General features: G+C 40.2%; 1 protein-coding gene across 1 annotated transcript in view; it reads right to left on the reverse strand.

The window, feature by feature from the left end:
* Positions 1 to 20,468, reverse strand: part of CEP290 (centrosomal protein 290) — a 214,458-nt gene that overhangs the window by 74,907 nt on the left and 119,083 nt on the right. Inside the window, exons 31-36 of the mRNA XM_075856803.1 lie at positions 17,952 to 18,116; positions 11,869 to 11,976; positions 11,666 to 11,800; positions 11,289 to 11,555; positions 7,728 to 7,835; positions 6,509 to 6,708 (exon numbers count right to left, since the gene is read on the reverse strand). Coding sequence (XP_075712918.1) covers positions 6,509 to 6,708; positions 7,728 to 7,835; positions 11,289 to 11,555; positions 11,666 to 11,800; positions 11,869 to 11,976; positions 17,952 to 18,116 — 983 coding nt within the window. The remainder of the gene's footprint in view (positions 1 to 6,508; positions 6,709 to 7,727; positions 7,836 to 11,288; positions 11,556 to 11,665; positions 11,801 to 11,868; positions 11,977 to 17,951; positions 18,117 to 20,468) is intronic.

Raw genomic sequence — 20,468 nt, forward strand, 5'->3', positions numbered from 1 at the left:
TGTAATCCATCACATCTAAGTTATGAACAGAACTTAGTGTCACAGAAATGCCGACACAGAACCCGCCAGGTCCGCGGGACTTACTGATTCAGTATAAAAAGGAGAGATACAGCTGTTCTATATAGAGAATACAGAGCAGCTGTATCTCCAAAAGGAAAACAATTTTTTAATTAAAGACTAAATTACAAAGTTACACCAAACACACTGACTAATCTATTTAAAAAAAATGCCATCAAAAGGTGTACATACCCTTTAAGTGTTAATTAATAAGATATTAACCTTGCATAATATACAGCATAGCGAAAACTCCACCATACATACTACCCATCTTCTTGATGGAGAAGAGAAACCCCATAGGAGAACACTTTTTAATGCAATTTTGGGAGGACATTTCAAAGAGGTTACACTGTAAGGCCTAGTTCACACGGAGTATTTTGCAGGCAGAAAAAAATCTGCCTGAAGGAATTTTGAGGCAGATTTTGAACTGCCAGCGTTGTTGTAACACTTATTTTTCACGTTTTTTGGCCCGCGGCCATTGAATCTAATGCAATGATAGCGGGCAAAAAAAGTATAGAACCGAACACCACAGGGGTTTTCAGCTTCACGTTGATTTTTAATGGAAAGTATGAGGCGAAAAAACTGCTCAAAGAAAGAGCATGGCACTCTTTCCGTGTCAAAAAAACTCTATGTGAACTGATCCTTACTGCTTGCGGTCAGTGATTGGAAACACTCTTGTTTACATTTAGAGGCAGAAAACCCATTTCCATATTGTGCTGCTTACACAAGTGCATAGATGCATTTGAACCCCCCATAGCCGAGAAAACCCCTTTAAACAGGTGATGATAGTGCATCAGTGTACGCAGCACATTTTCAGGACAGGAGGATTTGAAACACAAAGTATATTAGAAAGTTGCATAAAGCTTTATTTACACGAAAATATCTTTAGGTTTTAATTGTAGGTTTGCTCTCCTTGAATCTTCACCAATATATCAGGGAATTAATGCGATAGTGTTGCAGAATATGATGTTGATATAAAAGCAAAAAAAAATTTAACTAATACACCTATTTTCACTCTACACCTACATTTTACTATACACCTATTATTGGAATTGCTCCCATTAAAAGGGCTGTTTTACATGGACAGATTTCTAAACATAATGAGCGCCGATATAACAACTCGATTGGCGCTTCTTAAAAGGCCTTTTTACATGGGCCGATGCTTTCTGTATGGGGACGAACAATCGTTAATACTCTTGTTTGGTCCCATTTTACATAATAGTTGGCAGCATATCCCCCTGAGATGTGTCGCCAACAACGATTGGATAGGTGGCACAAACTATGTAAACAGTCGTCGATTGAGTGATTGCTTATTAAAAATAACCTATCTGGCATCTTAAAACAACCTTCCCTATTAAAAATAGTGCTCACTCATAAAGACAGAAAACTCGGATAAAAGGTAGATATTAAAAAAACATGCTATTCATGAACTATACAGTATTTAATAGGAACATATATGTTATTATGGATCCATCCCTGGGACATTCATATTAAATTATTGCTCTTTCACGTTATTTTAGATATGAAGCTATGATACATGAATGAAAAAATACACCCAGAGCCGGTAACACTGGAGAGATATTAATGATATCCCACAGAGTAATAGGAGGGATAGAAAAAGATAAAATGAACGCAATGGTTTCCTAATTTGTAACGTGTATAAGAAGCCCCATGGGTTACAATCATCAGACTTCCACATGAAAGCTGTGAGCAAGTAACCAGTAACAAGTGTGGTCTGGGGGTTCGGTGTGGCACTGCTCAGTTAATTTACCCTGCTCTGTCAAAGCGGTTCCCACTGGGCTTATTCACAAGATGAATTTTGTTGTGCCTAGCAGTTTAATTAGATAACAGAAGAATGGTTTCTTTGAAATAGTCCTAATAAAGTGTTATACTACTCAGAAATAAATAAAAACCGCAGCATATTACGTATAGCAGGGGATTACTAAAGCATTCACAGAACACATCATTACTACAAGTGTGTACTGTAAGGTATATGAATGACCGAAAGCGTGATGTGAACGGAGGACGTAAAGATGGGTCCTCGCTTAAAGAGGCTCTGTCACCAGATTTTGCAACCCCTATCTGCTATTGCAGCAGATCGGCGCTGCAATGTAGATTACAGTAACGTTTTTATTTTTAAAAAACGAGCATTTTTGGCCAAGTTATGACCATTTTTGTATTTATGCAAATGAGGCTTGCAAAAGTCCAAGTGGGTGTGTTTAAAAGTAAAAGTCCAACTGGGCGTGTATTATTTGCGTACATCGGGGCGTTTTTACTACTTTTACTAGCTGGGCGTTCTGACGAGAAGTATCATCCACTTCTCTTCAGAACGCCCAGCTTCTGGCAGTGCAGACACACAGCGTGTTCTCGAGAGATCACGCTGTGACGTCACTTATTTCCTGCCCCAGGTCCTGCATCGTGTCAGCCACATCGGCACCAGAGGCTACAGTTGATTGTGCAGCAGCATCAGCGTTTGCAGGTAAGTCGATGTAGCTACTTACCTGCAAACGCTGATGCTGCTGCAGAATCAACTGTAGCCTCTGGTGCCGATGTGTCCTCGCTCGTCCGACACGATGCAGGACCTGTGAGTGACGTCACAGATCTGCACTGCCAGAAGCTGGGCGTTCTGAAGAGAAGTGGATGATACTTCTCGTTAGAACGCCCAGCTAGTAAAAGTAGTAAAAACGCCCCGAGGAACGCACATAATACACGCCCACTTGGACTTTTGCAAGCCTCATTTGCATAAATACAAAAATGGTCATAACTTGGCCAAAAATGCTCGTTTTTTAAAAATAAAAACGTTACTGTAATCTACATTGCAGCGCCTATCTGCTGCAATAGCAGATAGGGGTTGCAAAATCTGGTGACAGAGCCTCTTTAACTTATCTCTAAACCCATCATATCCCGAGATGTACTGTATAGCACAAGATGTTAAACAAACATATAAATATATATATATATATATATATATATATATACCTCCCATGGACGCCATCCGTTGCCAATAGACGAGTACGTTAAAAAAAAACTGTATGTTTTTTTTACAGATGCCGTAAGATTGTATTGAATTGGTTTTATGGAAAATTATATAACAACGCAATTAGAAAAAAATGCTAAAAGTTTCTTTCCCCACAAACCGATTATACACCTGGTCAGGTCATGAAAAGAGCAGTGTCCACATACCTGTATTACATGTCTTGTTTCCTTGCATCCTATGCTAATTAGGCACAAAGAGTCCTTCTGACCAGGAAGTGCCCCGCATGTATCGCCACCCTTCCCTGAACACTTGCCGGACGTCTCTTCCAAGCTGCTGCATCATCGGCGATTCATTCAAATCCTGCACGTGAAGTCTGTATCCCCGTCAGACAAGTGTACAGGGGAGGGAAAGTGGTGGCGTTTCAAAGTAAGATACAGGACACTTCCTGGTCTGGAGGACTCTTTGTGCCTAAGTAGAATACGATGCAAGAATAAAAAGCGTTTGGAAAGAAACAAGACATGTAATACAGGTATGTGGACACTGCTTTTCTCAAGGCCCGACCAGTGGTATAAGCGATTTAGAGGGAAAAAACCAATCAAAGACTCCCTTTAACCCCTTTCAGGCATTCGGGTGTAACTGTACATCCTCTTAAATGATGGCATACAGTTACGTCCATAAGAGGACAGGAGCTGTGCCCGTGCCATCTGCTGCAGATGCTGACTGTAATATACAAACAACATCCCACTGCAATAAACAAGATCAGAGTTAAAAAGGCTCTGTCACCACATTATAAGTGCCCTATCACCTACATAAGGAGATGGGCGCTATAATGTAGGTGACAGTAATGCTTTTTATTTAGAAAAACTATCTATTTTTACCACGTTAGGAGTGATTTTAGCTTTATTACTGTCTTAATGCCCAACTGGGCGTGTTTTTACTTTAGACCAAGTGGGCGTTGTAGAGAGGAGTGTATGACGCTGACCAATCAGCGTCATGCACTTCTCTCCATTCATTTACTCCGCGCATAGTGACACTGCGTTATTCACTATGTGCTATCTTATACTGACAAATTAACGCTACTGAAGTGTTTAGACAGTGAATAGACATTCCTTCCAGCCAGGACAGGAAGTCTATTCACAATCCCGATACTTCGGTAACGTTTCTGTGGTACTTACAGCAGAGCAAGCGTAATCTCGCGAAATCACGCTGTAAATGACAGGTTACAGGGAGATTACGCTTTGCTCTGCTGTAAGTACCACAGAAACGTTAACGAAGTGTCGGGATTGTGAATATACATCCCGTCCTGTCTGGAAGGAATGTCTATTCACTGTCTAAACACTTCAGTAACGTCAATGTGTCAGTATAAGACAGCACATCGTAAACAACGCAGGGTCACTATGCGCTGACTAAATGAGTGGAGATAAGTGTATGACGCGGATTGGTCAGCGTCATACACTCCTCTGTACAAGGCCCACTTGGTCAATAGTAAAAACACGCCCAGTTGGGCATTAAGAAACAAGTTAGCATAAAGCTAAAATCACTCCTAACGTGGTAAAAATAGATAGTTTTTCTAAATAAAAAGCACTGCTGTCACCTACATTACAGTGCCCATCTCCTATAGGCCCTGCCTTTGTTAGGCCCCCGTTTTTCACGGCAATCCATTGGAGGATCGCAAGGCAATGATGGGTGACTGATGGAGAACCCCCGCCTCTGGATCCACTTAGATGCCTCAGTCACCATTGACCACGGCATCTAAGAGGGTCAAATGGTTGGAATCCCAGTTATCTCTGATCCTGGCCGTTGCAGCAGGATGTCAGCTGTGTATTACAGCCAGCACCCGCAGCAGATGGCATGGGCACAGCACCTGTGCCATCCACTGGGCATACCACTGCAGCTTATTGCGGTCTTAAGCCTGAAATAAGGACGTGATGGTACAAACATTTGTGCTAACGGGTTAAAATAACAATGCGAATGAACTTGCGAAACACACAGGCTTGATGTGTGACAATTGCAGTCCACAGGAATACATACTTCAACACTTTTTCTAGATGTTTTTCGTTCGCCTAGAGTAAAGTTGTATATTTTGTAATGAAGATCACTTTCAATGGAAAACAAACAAGCCGACATGGGGTGGGAAGATAAAAAATATGCAACTAAAGCTGCATGCAAGTCACATGGGCAAAAGCTGTCTGATGGGACTCTGCTAAAGTAGCTGTAGTGGGATTGCATAAAAAAGTAGCCGTATTACTCAAGACATTAACCATTTTACTCCCAAGAATGTATGTAATTAGGTAAAGCTTACACATTGGTCTAATTTTAAAGCCCATAATGTTAGCTTTAAAATAATACCACCAAAGGTGTAGATGCAATATTCAGTATAAACACTCATTTAAAGTTAGGGAGCAGACGAAAAGTTTTTCCCTCCTGGTTCTGTGTAAGGGCGGAAGCTGCATGCGTAACAGGAAGAGAGTGATCACAGTCGGTTAGGCCCCATGCACACGACCACAAAAATTGTCGGCAATTATGGATCCATACAGTTCTATTGGCTGCGGACTCCTTTCCGTATCGCTATGGATAGGTGTCCGAGCGCGGAACGTGATTACGGGCACTGCTGTGTGCATGGGGCCTTACTGTCACCTTCCACTGACATCAGGGAGGTGTGACACATGAATATTGATTTATGTTATCATCCCATCTTACCAATCAGATGAGATGTGTGCTGTCTCTTTTGTCACTTCAAGGGGGTCTTTTTTTTTTTTTTTTTTTTTATAATTCAGGATTTATTTGTGTATGTCAAATGTGTGACAATTGTTCAAAAGCCTGCAGAAGCAAAAAGGTTAAAGGGGTTTTCCAACAACTAAAAGTCCTCTACCCTGAGCAATACACACATTTAATCACTTAGTTTATTATATTAAAAACCATTACTTGCTGGATTAGTGTTCTCCGCAGCAACACCTTTCACTTCCTATTTTAGATGGAGAGTAGTGGGCGGGCTTGATAATAGGCCAACCTGATCATCCACCCTCCCAGCTCTCCCACGTTTCCCTCCACCTCTCGGCAGGTTCGGGCCTCCATTCTTTACTGCGCAGCCCCGTTAAAATCCAAGGAGTCAAAACAAGTGTTTGGAGCTGACTGAGCATGCGCAGTATAAAATCTCTGAGTGTGGGCACTTGCTTCTGATGCATACGCAGATTGAAGAGGTGCCGATATCAGCAAGGAACATAGTGACCACACATTGCACAGACTCGACCCGGTTAAAGGAGTGGGGGCAATAGGACAAACACTTTAGCAAAGGTAAAATAAACACTTTTCGCCACATGGGTGTATTGCAATAGCCACAGCTTTTGGTAACTAAAAACGAACTGCAAAAATGACCATATTAATGATCTCTAATGACATAACTTCAAGAAGGTCTATGATAAAAAGCAATTTAAAGGTTAAACAACACTGACAACAAATGCAAGTTAAATCTACCTGGCTTTACTGTTTTCTAGCTCATTCATTTTAGCCACATAACCTTGCTTCTGCCTCTCCAGGTCTGCTGTAGCGTTCTTTAGTTTGTTGGAAAGGGTAGACAATGAAGTGTCTTGTTCAGCTACTGTCTGCTCCATCTCTGCCAAACGCATTAGATGTGTACTTGATGGGACTTGCAGAGTGGGTTTCTTCATAAACTCCTATAATACAATGGAAAAACCGTTCTTTCTTTAGCAGATCAGCTTACAGTGTTTGTTAATCACAAGTTCCCCATTCGGTTTATTTCTTATGACTGAATAGTGATGGCCTTTCCGTAGAACTCCTGACATTAACACAAGTGACCGGCTTCGTAAACCTTTGTGGTTGCTCAAGCTATTAATTCAGTATAAAAAAAAAAGTAGGGTATAAAGAGAAAATGTGGTACAAAAGCGGAGAACACTACTCTTGAAAGATCAAAAGAGAGGTTCAAATAAGTGAATCAAAAAAAGCATTTTAGAAAATAATACATTTTATCATAATTTATGAGATGTTTTACTATAAAGGAGAAACAAGACTTCTGCTTGGCTGTATGAGTGTTTGCATGAATACGGAACATGGGATAAAAAAACGTTGTGTCCATCTCAGACCGGTTTCACATTTCCAGAATACAGACGCATTTTAGCAGATGCATGTGATGGGTGTGTGTGTTAGGCCTCATGCACACGACCGTAGCCGTGTGCACGGCCGTGATTTTCGGGTCGGCCGGCTGCGGACTGTCAGCGGACTGTCAGCCGCAGGCCGCCCGCAAATCGCGGGACATGCACATGGCCGCGGCCATTGTTTTCAATGAGCCCGGACCGCAGGACCGGGCCGTAATAAGACATGCCCGTTCTTTCTGCGGTCCGGGCTCCCGGGCCGTGCACGGACCGCAAAAACTACGGTCTTGTGCACGGCCCCATAGAAAAGAATGGGGCCGCAATTCTCCCGTGGATTTTCGGGGGAATTGCGGCCGCAAAAACACGGTCGTGTGCATGAGGCCTTAGGGGTTTCCTGATGTTGTGGCCAGAATACAGACACTAAAATGTAGCGTGAAACTTGTCTTAATATCATTTTACCAATGCTCTAAATAATACACTATATAGTTAACACTATGCCATGTTATGGGCAAACGGTGGGCAGCTTGTAAGTGATATACGGAGCACTAAGTAGTGGGACAACAGTGCTAAATAAAAACACAAACCAGAGCAGCTTCTTTAAACTTGGTAATCGAGGCATCGGAGTGCAGATCCAACTTCTTATGTAACACTTTGAGATCCTCTGCATGCTTTTTTGCACTCTCTTGCTGCTCCTGGAAAAAAAGTATGTATTGGTCTATAATGTAGCTTACATAGACTTCAAAGACAGAACGGGTAGAAAATATTTGTTACTGCCGAATGATTGAACTGTTCAGTAGAACTTATTTGAGATAATAATCAGAAAAATTAATTCATAAACTATAAAATTATCCATAAACTAGTGCTTTGTAGCAGTGATAAAAATAAGAATCAGGGGAATATAGAGGTTCTGTGCTGCTTATGCGTACATGGCACTGCTAGACGTGTCAGATCTCTGCACTGCCAAAACAAAACAAATGAGACTAACTGATGAACTGCACTTCACACAAAGTGTTTACTTGCTGTGTCTCTATGGTTACTTGTAATTCCCAGTCAGGGTTTCTTTATCGTTTTTAGGCAGATCTCCGAACATTTGCTATTCATATGACAGCACAGCAGGTGACGGAACCCGTCAGAGTAGCACAATATTATGCAAAGCAGTCACATAGAGACTTATTATCACACTTGTTATTATTCGTATATGCTGAATATTACTGTCCCTACTACTAATAACTATAATAATAGTCATCATGTGGCATCAGAAAAATCACACAAATTAGACTAATAGCTGAATACGGATTGCGATTTAGTGAAGCTACAAACTTAAAGGGGTTTTCTGAGTTTATGAAAATAACAGAAAAGTACCTATATGGTCACAAGATTATGCCACCATATTTCAGAAGTAGTTATTTTTCATGATGTGGCCCAGCTCTGTGCAGCACTGGTATTTACAATTTGATAGGGCTTGCTGTGGGTGGGATTACCATATAAAAGCACGACTGTTTCCATGATTCCTCCCCCCGCTCACATTGCCTATGTTAACAGCTGCCTGCATGCCCCGCTATTACAAGGTTTAAGGTAGTGCTGTAATTACACAGTCTGCTACGGAGACACAGCTCTGCTGCTAGAATCTGCTGCCCAGCATGTGAAACATGATCCCTCTAGAGACAGGGAGAGAGGAAGAAGAATGGAGGAGTAGAGATAAGATGCATGAGACTTGTAACATCTCATACCACCGGAAGGGGAGAGAGGGAAAATAACCACAAGTTCTGTGTACAGGACATTGGACAATCAGGAGAATAAACACCAGGAGCATGATTGTGTGACTGCATGTCAGACTGGCTTACAGAGGCATTTCAGCTGTAGACCGTACATTAGTAAGTGACTAATCTAACTGCAGTGAAACTATTTGCACACAATTTTTAGAAACCAGAAAACCCTTTACATTTTTTCTCATCACTGCCTGCCACAAAACACATAGAAATGAAAGACATAAGAATACTTTGAGAGGTTTTCTGATTTTACCTGGTAAAGAGTTTTCATTGTATAATGAAAAGTTCTGCAACTTTCTGATATACTTTGTGTTTTAATTCCTCAGCATTTTCAAGATTTTTACTTGCGGTCAGTGAAAATATACATTCCTGTTTATATACAGAGGCTAGAAACCTCTGTATATAATACCTGAAACTGCAGAGAGCTTCCTACAATTGTATCCAGTATAGGAATCTCCTGTGAGACAAAGGGCAGAATCTTTCATACATACCCTTCTTTAAGTAAAAGAATATATTAGATGCTCTATAGGAAATAGCTCCATCTGTTATAGAAACCAGTGAGCGGAACACTGTAAAAAAGGAGCGCTCTATGCAAATTAAGGTACAGCTTGGTTAGCTGAGAGACACTACATGCTTTCTCCCACGGCACTTCTAAGGAGATGTGGATGTGGTCAAATGGTGGCTCTGTCCATCAGGTTAAGCATGACCGTAATTTCCATAGTGCACACATTTTACACAGGCGCCCCAGAGGGTGCAATAGCACCAGTTGAGCTGCTTCCTAAAAAGAATGAAATAGGTAAACTCTATCTGCCCAAAATTTAGATAGTCTAGCTCACAAGGCTAGATACAATTGTAGCAAACTCTCAGTTGTGAGAAGTGTTATTTATCAATAGGTTTTCAGCCTCTGCTATACATTCTTGTTGAATCAAGACAGCAAGCAGAAATATTGAAAATTGTAGGAACCGAAACACAACATATATTAGAAAATTGCAGAACTTTTAATTTATGTACAACAAAATTAATAAAAACCCAAATTATTGGCTGGAGTTTAGACCTTTCCAACCCCCCCCCCCCCCCCAATGAGATTTGGAAGAGGTTGTCTAGCTCAAACTCCAGTAAAAACTATTTTAGATTCTAGTTGATTGCTAGATTCACTTTAAAACAGACACGATGCATTTTGAAATCGCAGCTTAGGCAGCAGTGAGGTTTCGCTTTTCAGTCATTAAATTCTGTATGTGAAAAGATTTCCTGTTGTGGCTTCACTTTACTTCTTCCTGTAATACATCTCCAAGGAATAAGGGCTTCTCATCCAAAGAGCTTTACGATGGCATGGAAACTGCACCAGTAACAGATAGGGCCTTCTCTTTACTAAAGTGTCATAATGCTGTATTACTGGTGTCCCATGTGATCCGCCAGCTTATTAATACATTTATCACAGTGAATATTTAAAGTGTGTGACAGCTGCTTAGACCAAACTGCACTAGTTAATAGTGTATGTGGAGCAGCTGCAATTTTCGCAGTATATTGAGTCAGCCTGTATCCTGTATGTTTCTGGATACCTTCCAATGTCTTTGGCGTTCTGTTTTAATGTATTATAAATGAGCTATAGTATGTTTTCTCTAGAGACAGTGATTATTCAAAAAAAAAAGTTGAAACGTATAAAAAAAGTTTAGTTTCAAAGGAACATACTAAAAATATTCCTAAAAGAATATCTTCTACATCTATCCATGAAAGAAAGAATTAAAAAAATGGTATTCTTATAAGGTGTTTCAATAAAAAAAAAAATGCAGATTTATATGGGTAATGAAGTTCCATTCGAATATAAATCCACCGGTGTTCGTTGTTAACATATTTCACCAATTCACTGTGCAATTTAAACAGGATGTTTCGTCGCAGACAACCCCTTTCACATATGAGCCGCCACAGCGATCAGCTGATTTCTTAAGTCTAGCGCCCAAATCCCCAACATACAGTGGAATATGCTGGCAGAAAATCTGCCACACTATACCATTTCCATGGCAGTGGATGCTAAAGGGAAAATGTAGTATTATATGCGTTCAATTCAAATGAATGTCTGACAATGTAATACATAAATGAGAGCCACTTCTTTGCCAAGTGGGGGACCCTTCACTATGATGTCCATATGCCCTTATAAGGGACAAGGGTTCCCAATATGAGAAAATCCCTTTAAGGCCTCCATTTTTAGTACATACCAGCATTAGGCATATTTTCTAAATATAAGACTCAGCAAAAATGGCCGCCACTACAATGTGCAGGTAAGAAATGCATTAGCAAAGAATGTATTTGACGAACTATAGTATTTGACATTATTCAAGATCAGGGACAACTGGAAAGACCTAGTTATCTTTATCATACCTCTCTTGCTTTAGTCAGAAGACGCTGGTATTTTTTCAGAACATCTTCTTTTTGATTAAGTCGAGCTTGCATATTTTCAATTGTCTGATGAGCAACTTTCAAGGCTTGCCGCAACTCTGAATCTTCTTCTTTTTGGTTAAACTCAGACATCAGCCTTTCTCGGTCGACAACCGCAGGTAAGCGAAGTCTAAATTCATTTATCACTTTATCTCTGCTCAAAACATTTTGCTCAGCTGTCCAGTGCAGAGCTTCCTTCTCTTTAAGTTTCTGCCAAAAATATATACACACATTTTAGTGGCAATCAGTAAACTCCTTTGTTTATAAGGACATTAAAAATCAAGTATAAAGATATATCAAATATTAATGCTTCTACTTACCTCTTCCAGTGTCCTACATATAGCTTTGGTTTCCAAGATAATCCGCACGTGTTCTTTTATTTTACGCAGTGCTAAGTCAAGTTGTTGAGGTAGTGGTAGACTGGAGTCTGGCACTTCACCTGTGGCCTCTTCAAACTAGGATACAAAATTTTTGATAGTTATGCTGCTAAACATAACAAAAAATCCCACAAATGTGCATGTACCTTCCGAGCGGTGTTGAGTACTTCATGTTGCTGCTGTTCGTACATATCTAGTTGACGTTCAAGTTCTACTTCTCTCTGATCCCAGGACATTTGACGTTCCTCATGAAACTTTAAAGCAGACATATGTGAAGATTTAGTAATGCTTGAATCAAGACATATCATTCTGTTTCATTATCAAGTCAACAGTTAAATGACACCATTGCTATATTTCAATTCCTCCAGATTTGGATCATACTGCAAGCTAAAGCGGTCATAATGTTGAATTGAAAAGCACAACACCTTTTATTATTTGTGACCCCTGAGCATCATGTTCTTTTTAAAGAGAGACTCTGTCACCAGTTTAGTAATGCCCCATCTCCTAGCTAATCTAATAGCCGCTGTCACACAGATAATGCTAGTGAAAATTGTGTCCTAAAATGTTTATTATTTTAAAAGTTATGAGCTTTTTTTTAAAATAAATATGCAAATGAGGCTATACTTGAAAAATGGGCGTCAACTGCAGCGATTCTCCTGAGGTGGAGCTACCCCACAGCCTCTGACGCTGTCCTATCAGGATGAAGCTGCTTCACACCGTGTGAGAGACTGAGGCAGGAGGGAATGGGGATCACTTCAAATAGCCATATCTCTGGCTACTACAGTGGATCTGGTGTCATATGAAAGATGAGATTCTAATCTTTCATATGACATAAGGATCGCAAGTTCTAGCTGTGAAACAACAGGAGATATAACTAGTTGAAAACACAGTCGGGAATGGAAGCTGTATACTATATGATCACGCTGTGTTGCTGGGTGGGAAAGGGAGAGAAGCTGTATGCTAATTGGACAGCATCATAGAGAAAACATTACACTACCCAGAGTGAAAAGAAAGAGTCACCTCCTATTTGGCTATTAGAGGCACATTAGCATATTTAGAAAAATGCTCATAACTTTGTAATAACTCAACGATTTTGAAAATAAATCACACTATAGTTATCAGCATCATAGCGCCTATTAGATTAGTTAGGAGATGGGGAATTAATAAACTAGTGACAGATTCTCTTTAACACATCTCCTCTATTACAGCATAGTATGGATGGAAACATATTCATAAAATATAGTAAGAAAATTAATAACTCACCGACAGACGTTAATAAAGCATAATGGGGTTATCCGGGTTTCAACATTTTTATGCGAACGGTTAACAAAGGAAGCTGTACTCACCCGTCCTTCTCCCCGGTGATCCAGCACCGACGCTCTCCTGGTTATTATTTACATGCACATACCATGTGACCACTGCAACTATTCAGAGGACTCAGCGGTGACAAATCGTATTTCTGTCATAATGCCAGAGTACCATAGATCACCGCTGAGCTGCAGAAGTCACATGCTACATGCATGTAAATAATCACTGGGAGTGCTGCTGGTGTGCCAGCACTCAATCACCCTTTCATTCAAAAATGAAATATCAGCGAGCACATCAAATAGATGAATAGTATTTGTGCATCCTCTTATTTACTGTTACTACATATCTTCTACATTGCAGCAGCCAGTGGCTGTTATCTCCATGACTCCATTTTTTTCAGGCCTGTAATTGAGTCAGCCGCATGTAAATTACCTCCTCCTTACATAGATATCAGTGGGCGGGTGCACACAACTAAGCCCCTCCCAGACTGGGGAAATGTAAAACTGGCAGTCAGAAGCAATGCATCATGGAGCCTGACTGACAGAAACATTAGGGGTTTAGACTACTTAACATTAACATATACTATTTAACATTATTATAATTAAAGCCCCATCATCACTGGTGTTATTAGTATCCTGCAGGGGAGTAGTCAATATTCTAATGTATTGTGATGTCTGTAATGGCAACTTTCAGGTAAATTACGCTTTAGGGGCATGTGGAGCTCCATGACGTCGGCCAATAGCCAAGTTTTTTACTGGAGTGACTCTTTAACCTTTTTTGCTGCCAGAGGTTATTGGACATTTTGTACCTCTGGTAGCTAGGACAATTTTCACACGTTTAACATTTACAAACAAAACTTATGAAAAGTGCACCCCAAAACCTATATATTTCCTGAAAGCAGACAAACTATTGCAATTGTCTTGACGTACTGTTGGCAACCATATCCAACTTCCAGAAACTTTGTGACAAACAGGATTTAAGAAAAAAATAAAAAATAAAAATGCCATATGACATATATTTGAACCTAAAGCTCACATGTGAGCAGAGGTTTGCACACAAAAAAAATACACCACGGTGTGCAAAACTCATATATACTACATACATCTACATCAACAAGAGCTTGATCTCAAACGTTGAAACAGAGGCCAAGCAATATTTGGCCGTCATACACAAATATGATAAAAATATATATACTGCACACGGCAAAGAGCTACTAGGCTACCAAAATCTACATTTTTTGTTGAGAGCACACAGCATACCGTGTACAGAAACACAACTTCATAATTTATACACACAACTGCCTTCACGCAACTTTGCATCAAACGGATAAGAAAAAATTGCATGAAAATTCAACTTTGTGACTAAAGCAGACCCCTTTTGCAAAAAGAAATAAAAAAATTCAAAGAATTGTAAGATGTAAGCAGTTGAAACATACCATTTATGTCTATGTTCAAAGGTGCTTTTGTTACAGAAACGCCAAAACTACGTACGTGCCTGTACCAACCAATTTGTGCATGCAAATAAATTTGAGGATTCCGTAGGTATGTACGGTAATTTTTCATCTCCCTATACAAACTCCAAGGCTGTGTTTACACATCGCGGTCGAAACCGGTCCATTTTGCCACGATATTACAAAAATCGCAACAAAAAGCATAAATTGACCGAGGTGTGGAAACAGCTCAACCCTAATCAATATTCCCATGCTCCCTTAACGTAATCAAATGCGTTAACTAATATCGGCTTTTTTTTTTATTTTATACTTGCGTCAGCGCACATGCTCGACCGCTACTTCATTCAATGTCCTCCTCACTACGGTCGAGCAATGAGGGGAGGTTTGGGACCCCGGTTCTCGCGATTGGTGGGTGTCTCATCGGTGGGGCCCCTAGCGATCAAAAATGATCCCCTATCTTGTGGCACAAAAAAAACAATTATCACTTATCTTGTGCTACAAGTTTCATGACCAAGAAGTCAATGTTTAATTCCCCCCGGCGCCACGGTTGCCAGTGCCACTGAGGTGGGCACTTGATGTGCAAGTGCTCCTGGCTTCTCCTCATTGCACTTTGCCAACGCCACCCCTTTGCTTTGAGTGATGGCTCTAGCAGTATCCTAATTGGCTACTAAAGCTGTCAATCAGAGCATTTGCGATCAACACGCCAGGGGAATATAATGTCTGTTTCTCGGTCAAGCAATTTGCATGCCCGAGACAAATGGTACATTTACAATACCCTCACCTATATCGCGCAGCAGTTTTAAGGCCCAAAATCACTGACAGATTGGCTAAAAAGGGTTAAAGAGGTCTGTCATATTGATAGTTTCTCTTTAATACTTTCTAGTCCTGGACTTTGTGACATACGAATACCTAATAAAATAATGAGGTTCTTATATGTTAGAATATTAGGATGCACATAAACATTGATTAATTATGTGTTGATGTGCCAAGATTTCCCGAATATTCACATAAGCCATAGTAAGATCTATCGATAACAGAGACTAAATTGCCAGTCAAACTGTGAATCTATATCTTAAAAGCAGTGTTTCTCAACCCATGGTAGGTGTACCCCAAGCAGTACATACTGGGCACCGGCTTCCAAGTTGCTCTCTCAGCTTTGGTATATTTATATGTGTATCTGTATGTATGGGTATATATTTAGAATATGAGTATTAATGAGAGTATATGTAACTGACTGTCTGCATGCATTTGTATATATGACTTTATAAATTTATAGGGGCACTGTATGACAGAGAACGGGTGGGCAATAAACAAAAGGATTAATTGAGCACAGAATGTCGGGAATAGTATGGCACTGAATGGTAGGATTAATTACGCATTAAGGCCCCATGCACACGACCATATTTTTCATCCGTAATTACGGACCCATTCATTTCTAGATGCCACGGTCACCATTCCGTATTTTCAAGGATGGGTGTCTGTGCTGAAAAAATTATAGAACCTGTCCTATTGTCCGTAATTACGGCACAGACTAGAAGCCTATGGGCGGCTACCGTAAATCTGGATGTGCAGCCGTAAACCGTTCGTATTTACGAAAGCGTTGCTATGCAAGGTGATGGTGACATAATTTGCAGCCTCCCTCCTTTTTTAAGGATCCGTATATACAGATAAAATACAGATGCACTACGGACCGTATATGCGGATACGGTCATTTTCATGGGGCCCAATTGGGCACAATACAGGATAATATATGGATTGATGGAATACAATGGATTGTAGCCTTTGGTGTACTTGGTTATAAATACTTTTACTAGGAGGTACCCGATATATATATATATGGGAAATGTTGGGAAACCCTGCTTTTAAGCATACAAAATATTATCAGATCTCAACATATGGTAACATTGTGAAATGCAGATACACAGTTTCTGGTAGATTGTACATCTTCCAGAACGGTAATTTATATGAGGGGAAAAAACTAAAATTGTAGATAAAAAAAAAATATAAAAATAACAAGCTACTTAACGTTCTACAAACTTAACTAGTTCTAATACAATTGAAATGTAAATATAAAAACATCACTTATTAGCATCTGGGAATGTGCAAACTAAGTAAAAGTACTTAAAAGTTTAAAACACACAGAACACTAACACAAAGGGATAAACAAACCATCCAAGCCTTTAAAATCTCTGGAAACACAAAATAAGAATTGGCATCTCGAAGTGGGCACCCTGTGTTCAAATGATGCGAGACAGCGCTATTGTTTCAGCCTCAATTTTATACACTATTCAAGATGCTCTGTAATTACATAACGTTTTCCCCTTTGACCTATTAACAATGCCAATGTGGGCGTTTGTGGCGCCGTTTGTTCCTTTAAATCATTCTCTGTACGTATGTTATTATGATCTCACTGCTGTCTTAGGAAGTACTGAAATATTTCGAAACTAGTTCCATGAGAGATGGAAAATAAAATTGATTTGAAAACAAATAAAACCAGATTCCCGACATGATCTCAGAATAGAGAATGGTTTTCTCTTTTAGTGTCTCTATTCTGAACACAGCACTTTGTATGCAGAAACAGAGAAGATACAAGCAAAAAAAACTCCAGGGTATCTGGCGGGGAAGCCAGGTACCCAATAAACTTTTGCTCTATTGCAATTGAAGAGTAAAATGGCGCAGGTTTAAAGCCCAGGACCACACATAGTAAATGTATGGCGCACAGTCATTAACAGGTTAAGGACAAAGTTGAGGTACCAGAGTAGCCTCTCCCCTCATTCTTACATCTCGCAGACTCATATCTTACAGTATAGTTGGTCAACTGCATTTGAGGATTGAAAACTGCAAGGTGTTCAGCATAGATAAATATGCAGTAATATGGAAGCCATTTCACTGACAGATTTTAAGGAAAATTGTTCAAAGTGTCAACTAAAGGCCCTTTTACATTGGTCGATAAACGGCCGGTGCATCGAGCGCCGATCAACAAGACATCGTTGCTCGGCGCTCGTTTGCTCCTGTCACACGGAGCTACGGATGGGGACGAGCGGTCGTTACTCCGATCGCTCGTCCCCATACAGTATCATCATGTCGGCAGCGAGTCTCCCTTTACACCGGGAGATGTGATGCCGACAACGATAATATTTCATTTTTTTTTTAAAAGTTACGACCAGCAGATGATCGAGCGTTTGATCGGTCATCGGCTGATCGTTCCCATTTACACAGGGCAATTATCGGCAACGAGCGTTATATTAACACTCGTCTGTCTGATAATCATCCTTTGTAAAGTCCCCTTAACTGCCGAAGTCGCAATAAACAATGAGATCTCTCTGGAAAATACTCCAAGCCAGTGTAGGGGGAACAGCTATTAAATAAGTGCTGTTTTCTCCGTACATATATGGATATAACTGCATAGGATGTATTCCTGGGAACTAAATAATGTCACACTCCTAACTCCCAGAGTCTTGTAATACTAACTTTGCATTGGTGTACAAGCTCCTCTTCCAGATTATTGATTGTGCGTTCCTGTTCAGAGATGATGTTACTCAAGTACTTAATCTCTTCTTTCTTCTGGTTAAACTCACGGGTCAATTTCATGTCCTGGAGACGAATTTCTTCCATTTTCTGGTGCCACTCTGTTACCTACAAATTGTTCATTTATACTGTTTTATTGCATTTTCTTAGATCCTTTAGGATACACTTTGAGATGAACCAAGCAAATTGTAGCATAAAAATAGCACAACTTATAAATCAAAGTGACAGTACATATTGATAAGTGAAACCGTCTTGTCGTGACATTTTTGCAGTGAGCACTTGTGGGGAATAAAGACATACACTCAGGGCAATACTGGCTTTGTTTCACAGAAAGGAACAGAATACTTAAGAAAACTTGAAAAAGTCAGAGTTCAATGCAGTACTATGTAGAAAAACGTGGAAAGTAATATTTACGGCTACACAATTATAACGAACGAGGTGACGGGACAGACTAATGAAGTGTCATAAAAAGCCAGCTGAAGACAGGCTTCCCACTTGTCGCACTGTTAGGGGTAAGTGAACATGGTTCCACTTTAGCAAACTCCACAAGATTATAAAAGTAACACACATACAGAGAGAGAGTAAGTACCGTATTTTCCGGACTATAAGGCGCACCGGATTATAAGGCGCACTTTCTATGAGCGCCTTATAAGCAATCATGTTTCATATATAAGGCGCACTGGATTATAAGGCGCAGCACATTACCGTTAAATAAACCATTGCTCAGACTGCAAGTCAAAATTTATTACACTTTTTAACAATAACTTGCAACTGGTTCAGCTGTAATTGCAAATCAAAACGTTTAGGGTATGTGCACACACACTAATTACGTCCGTAATTGACGGACGTATTTCGGCCGCAAGTCCCGGACCGAACACAGTGCAAGGAGCCGGGCTCCTAGCATCATACTTATGTACGACGCTAGGAGTCCCTGCCTTGCTGCAGGACAACTGTCCCGTAGTATAATCATGTTTACAGTACGGGACAGTTGTCCTGCAGCGAGGCAGGGACTTCTAGCATCGTACATAAGTATGATGCTAGGAGCCCGGCTCCTTGCACTGTTCGGTCCGGGACTTGCGGCCGAAATACGTCCGTCAATTACGGACGTAATTAGTGTGTGTGCACATACCCTTACCGTACTTTTTCAGTTCATTCCTCCACCAGAAATCCATCAAATCCGTCATCTTCAGTGTCGGAGTTGAACAGTTGGGCGATTTCGGCATCAAGCATGGGGTCCTCCTCTTCATTATCCGAGTCGGTCTCGTTGCTGCTGCTAGGCTCTTCAGTGGTGATTCCAGCCTTCCTGAAAGCTCGGATGACACTGGAGACTGAGGGGAGGAGCATGGTGTGTGCTGTGGTATGCCGCCGCCGACCCCTGCCGCCCACGATAGAGGTAAAGGATCCTGTATGAACCCCTCTCTTTACTGTCGGGTTCATATATAAGGCGCACCGGATTATAAGGCGCACTTTCTATTTCTGAGAAATTCTCAGCATTTTATGTGCGCCTTATAGTCCGGAAAATACGGTATATATATATATATATATATATATATATATATATATATATATATATATATATATGTGTGTGTGTGTGTATGTATAGATATTTACTGTTTATGTGTGTGTGTGTATATATATATATATATATATATATATATATATATATATATATATACATACATATACATACATATATACACACACACACACACACACACACACAAAAAAACCACCCCGGCTTTTGAAAGCTCTTTTCAATACTGATTTTGAGATGGGAATTTTTTTCGCTGACATATTTAACGTTAAAGTTGAAATCATTATGGGCTACCGCCAGTGTTAGCATTACCCAAAATGTACCGCGCGGGTAAAATCCTAAATGTGTGTGTGTGTGTGTGTGTGTGTGTGTGTGTGATAATGTAATAATACGTCATTTAAAGTCACCTTGATGTGACATTCCCAAGCTCACACACACATTTAGGATTTTACCCGCGTGGTACATTTTGGGTAATGCCAACACCGGCGGTAGCCGATAATGATGATGAAATCCTACCTCAAAATCGTTTGCAGCATCATTTGTATTGGAAAGAGCTTTCAAATGAGCCCCCAATCGACCCCCCGTGCCATTTAAGATTTTGCTGTCCCATATATATATATATATATATATACACACACACACACACACACACACACACATAAACAGTAAATATCTATACATATATACACACACACAAACAGTAAATATCTATACACACACACACACACACACACACACACATATATATATATATTCTGCAGCTCTTATGTAGTGCTGTAGATTCTGTGCTGGTGTTGTGGCTTTCAGACACCTTTAATCATCCTCTAAATACATCTTTAACAGAGAAATTTAATTAAATAAACCGTACACTATATGGACTGTACGTTACCAGGTTTCAATTTACTAGGAAGCAGGAAATTCTCAAC

The sequence above is a fragment of the Rhinoderma darwinii genome, chromosome 3, assembly GCF_050947455.1.
Source record: "Rhinoderma darwinii isolate aRhiDar2 chromosome 3, aRhiDar2.hap1, whole genome shotgun sequence".
Lineage (NCBI taxonomy): Eukaryota > Metazoa > Chordata > Amphibia > Anura > Rhinodermatidae > Rhinoderma > Rhinoderma darwinii.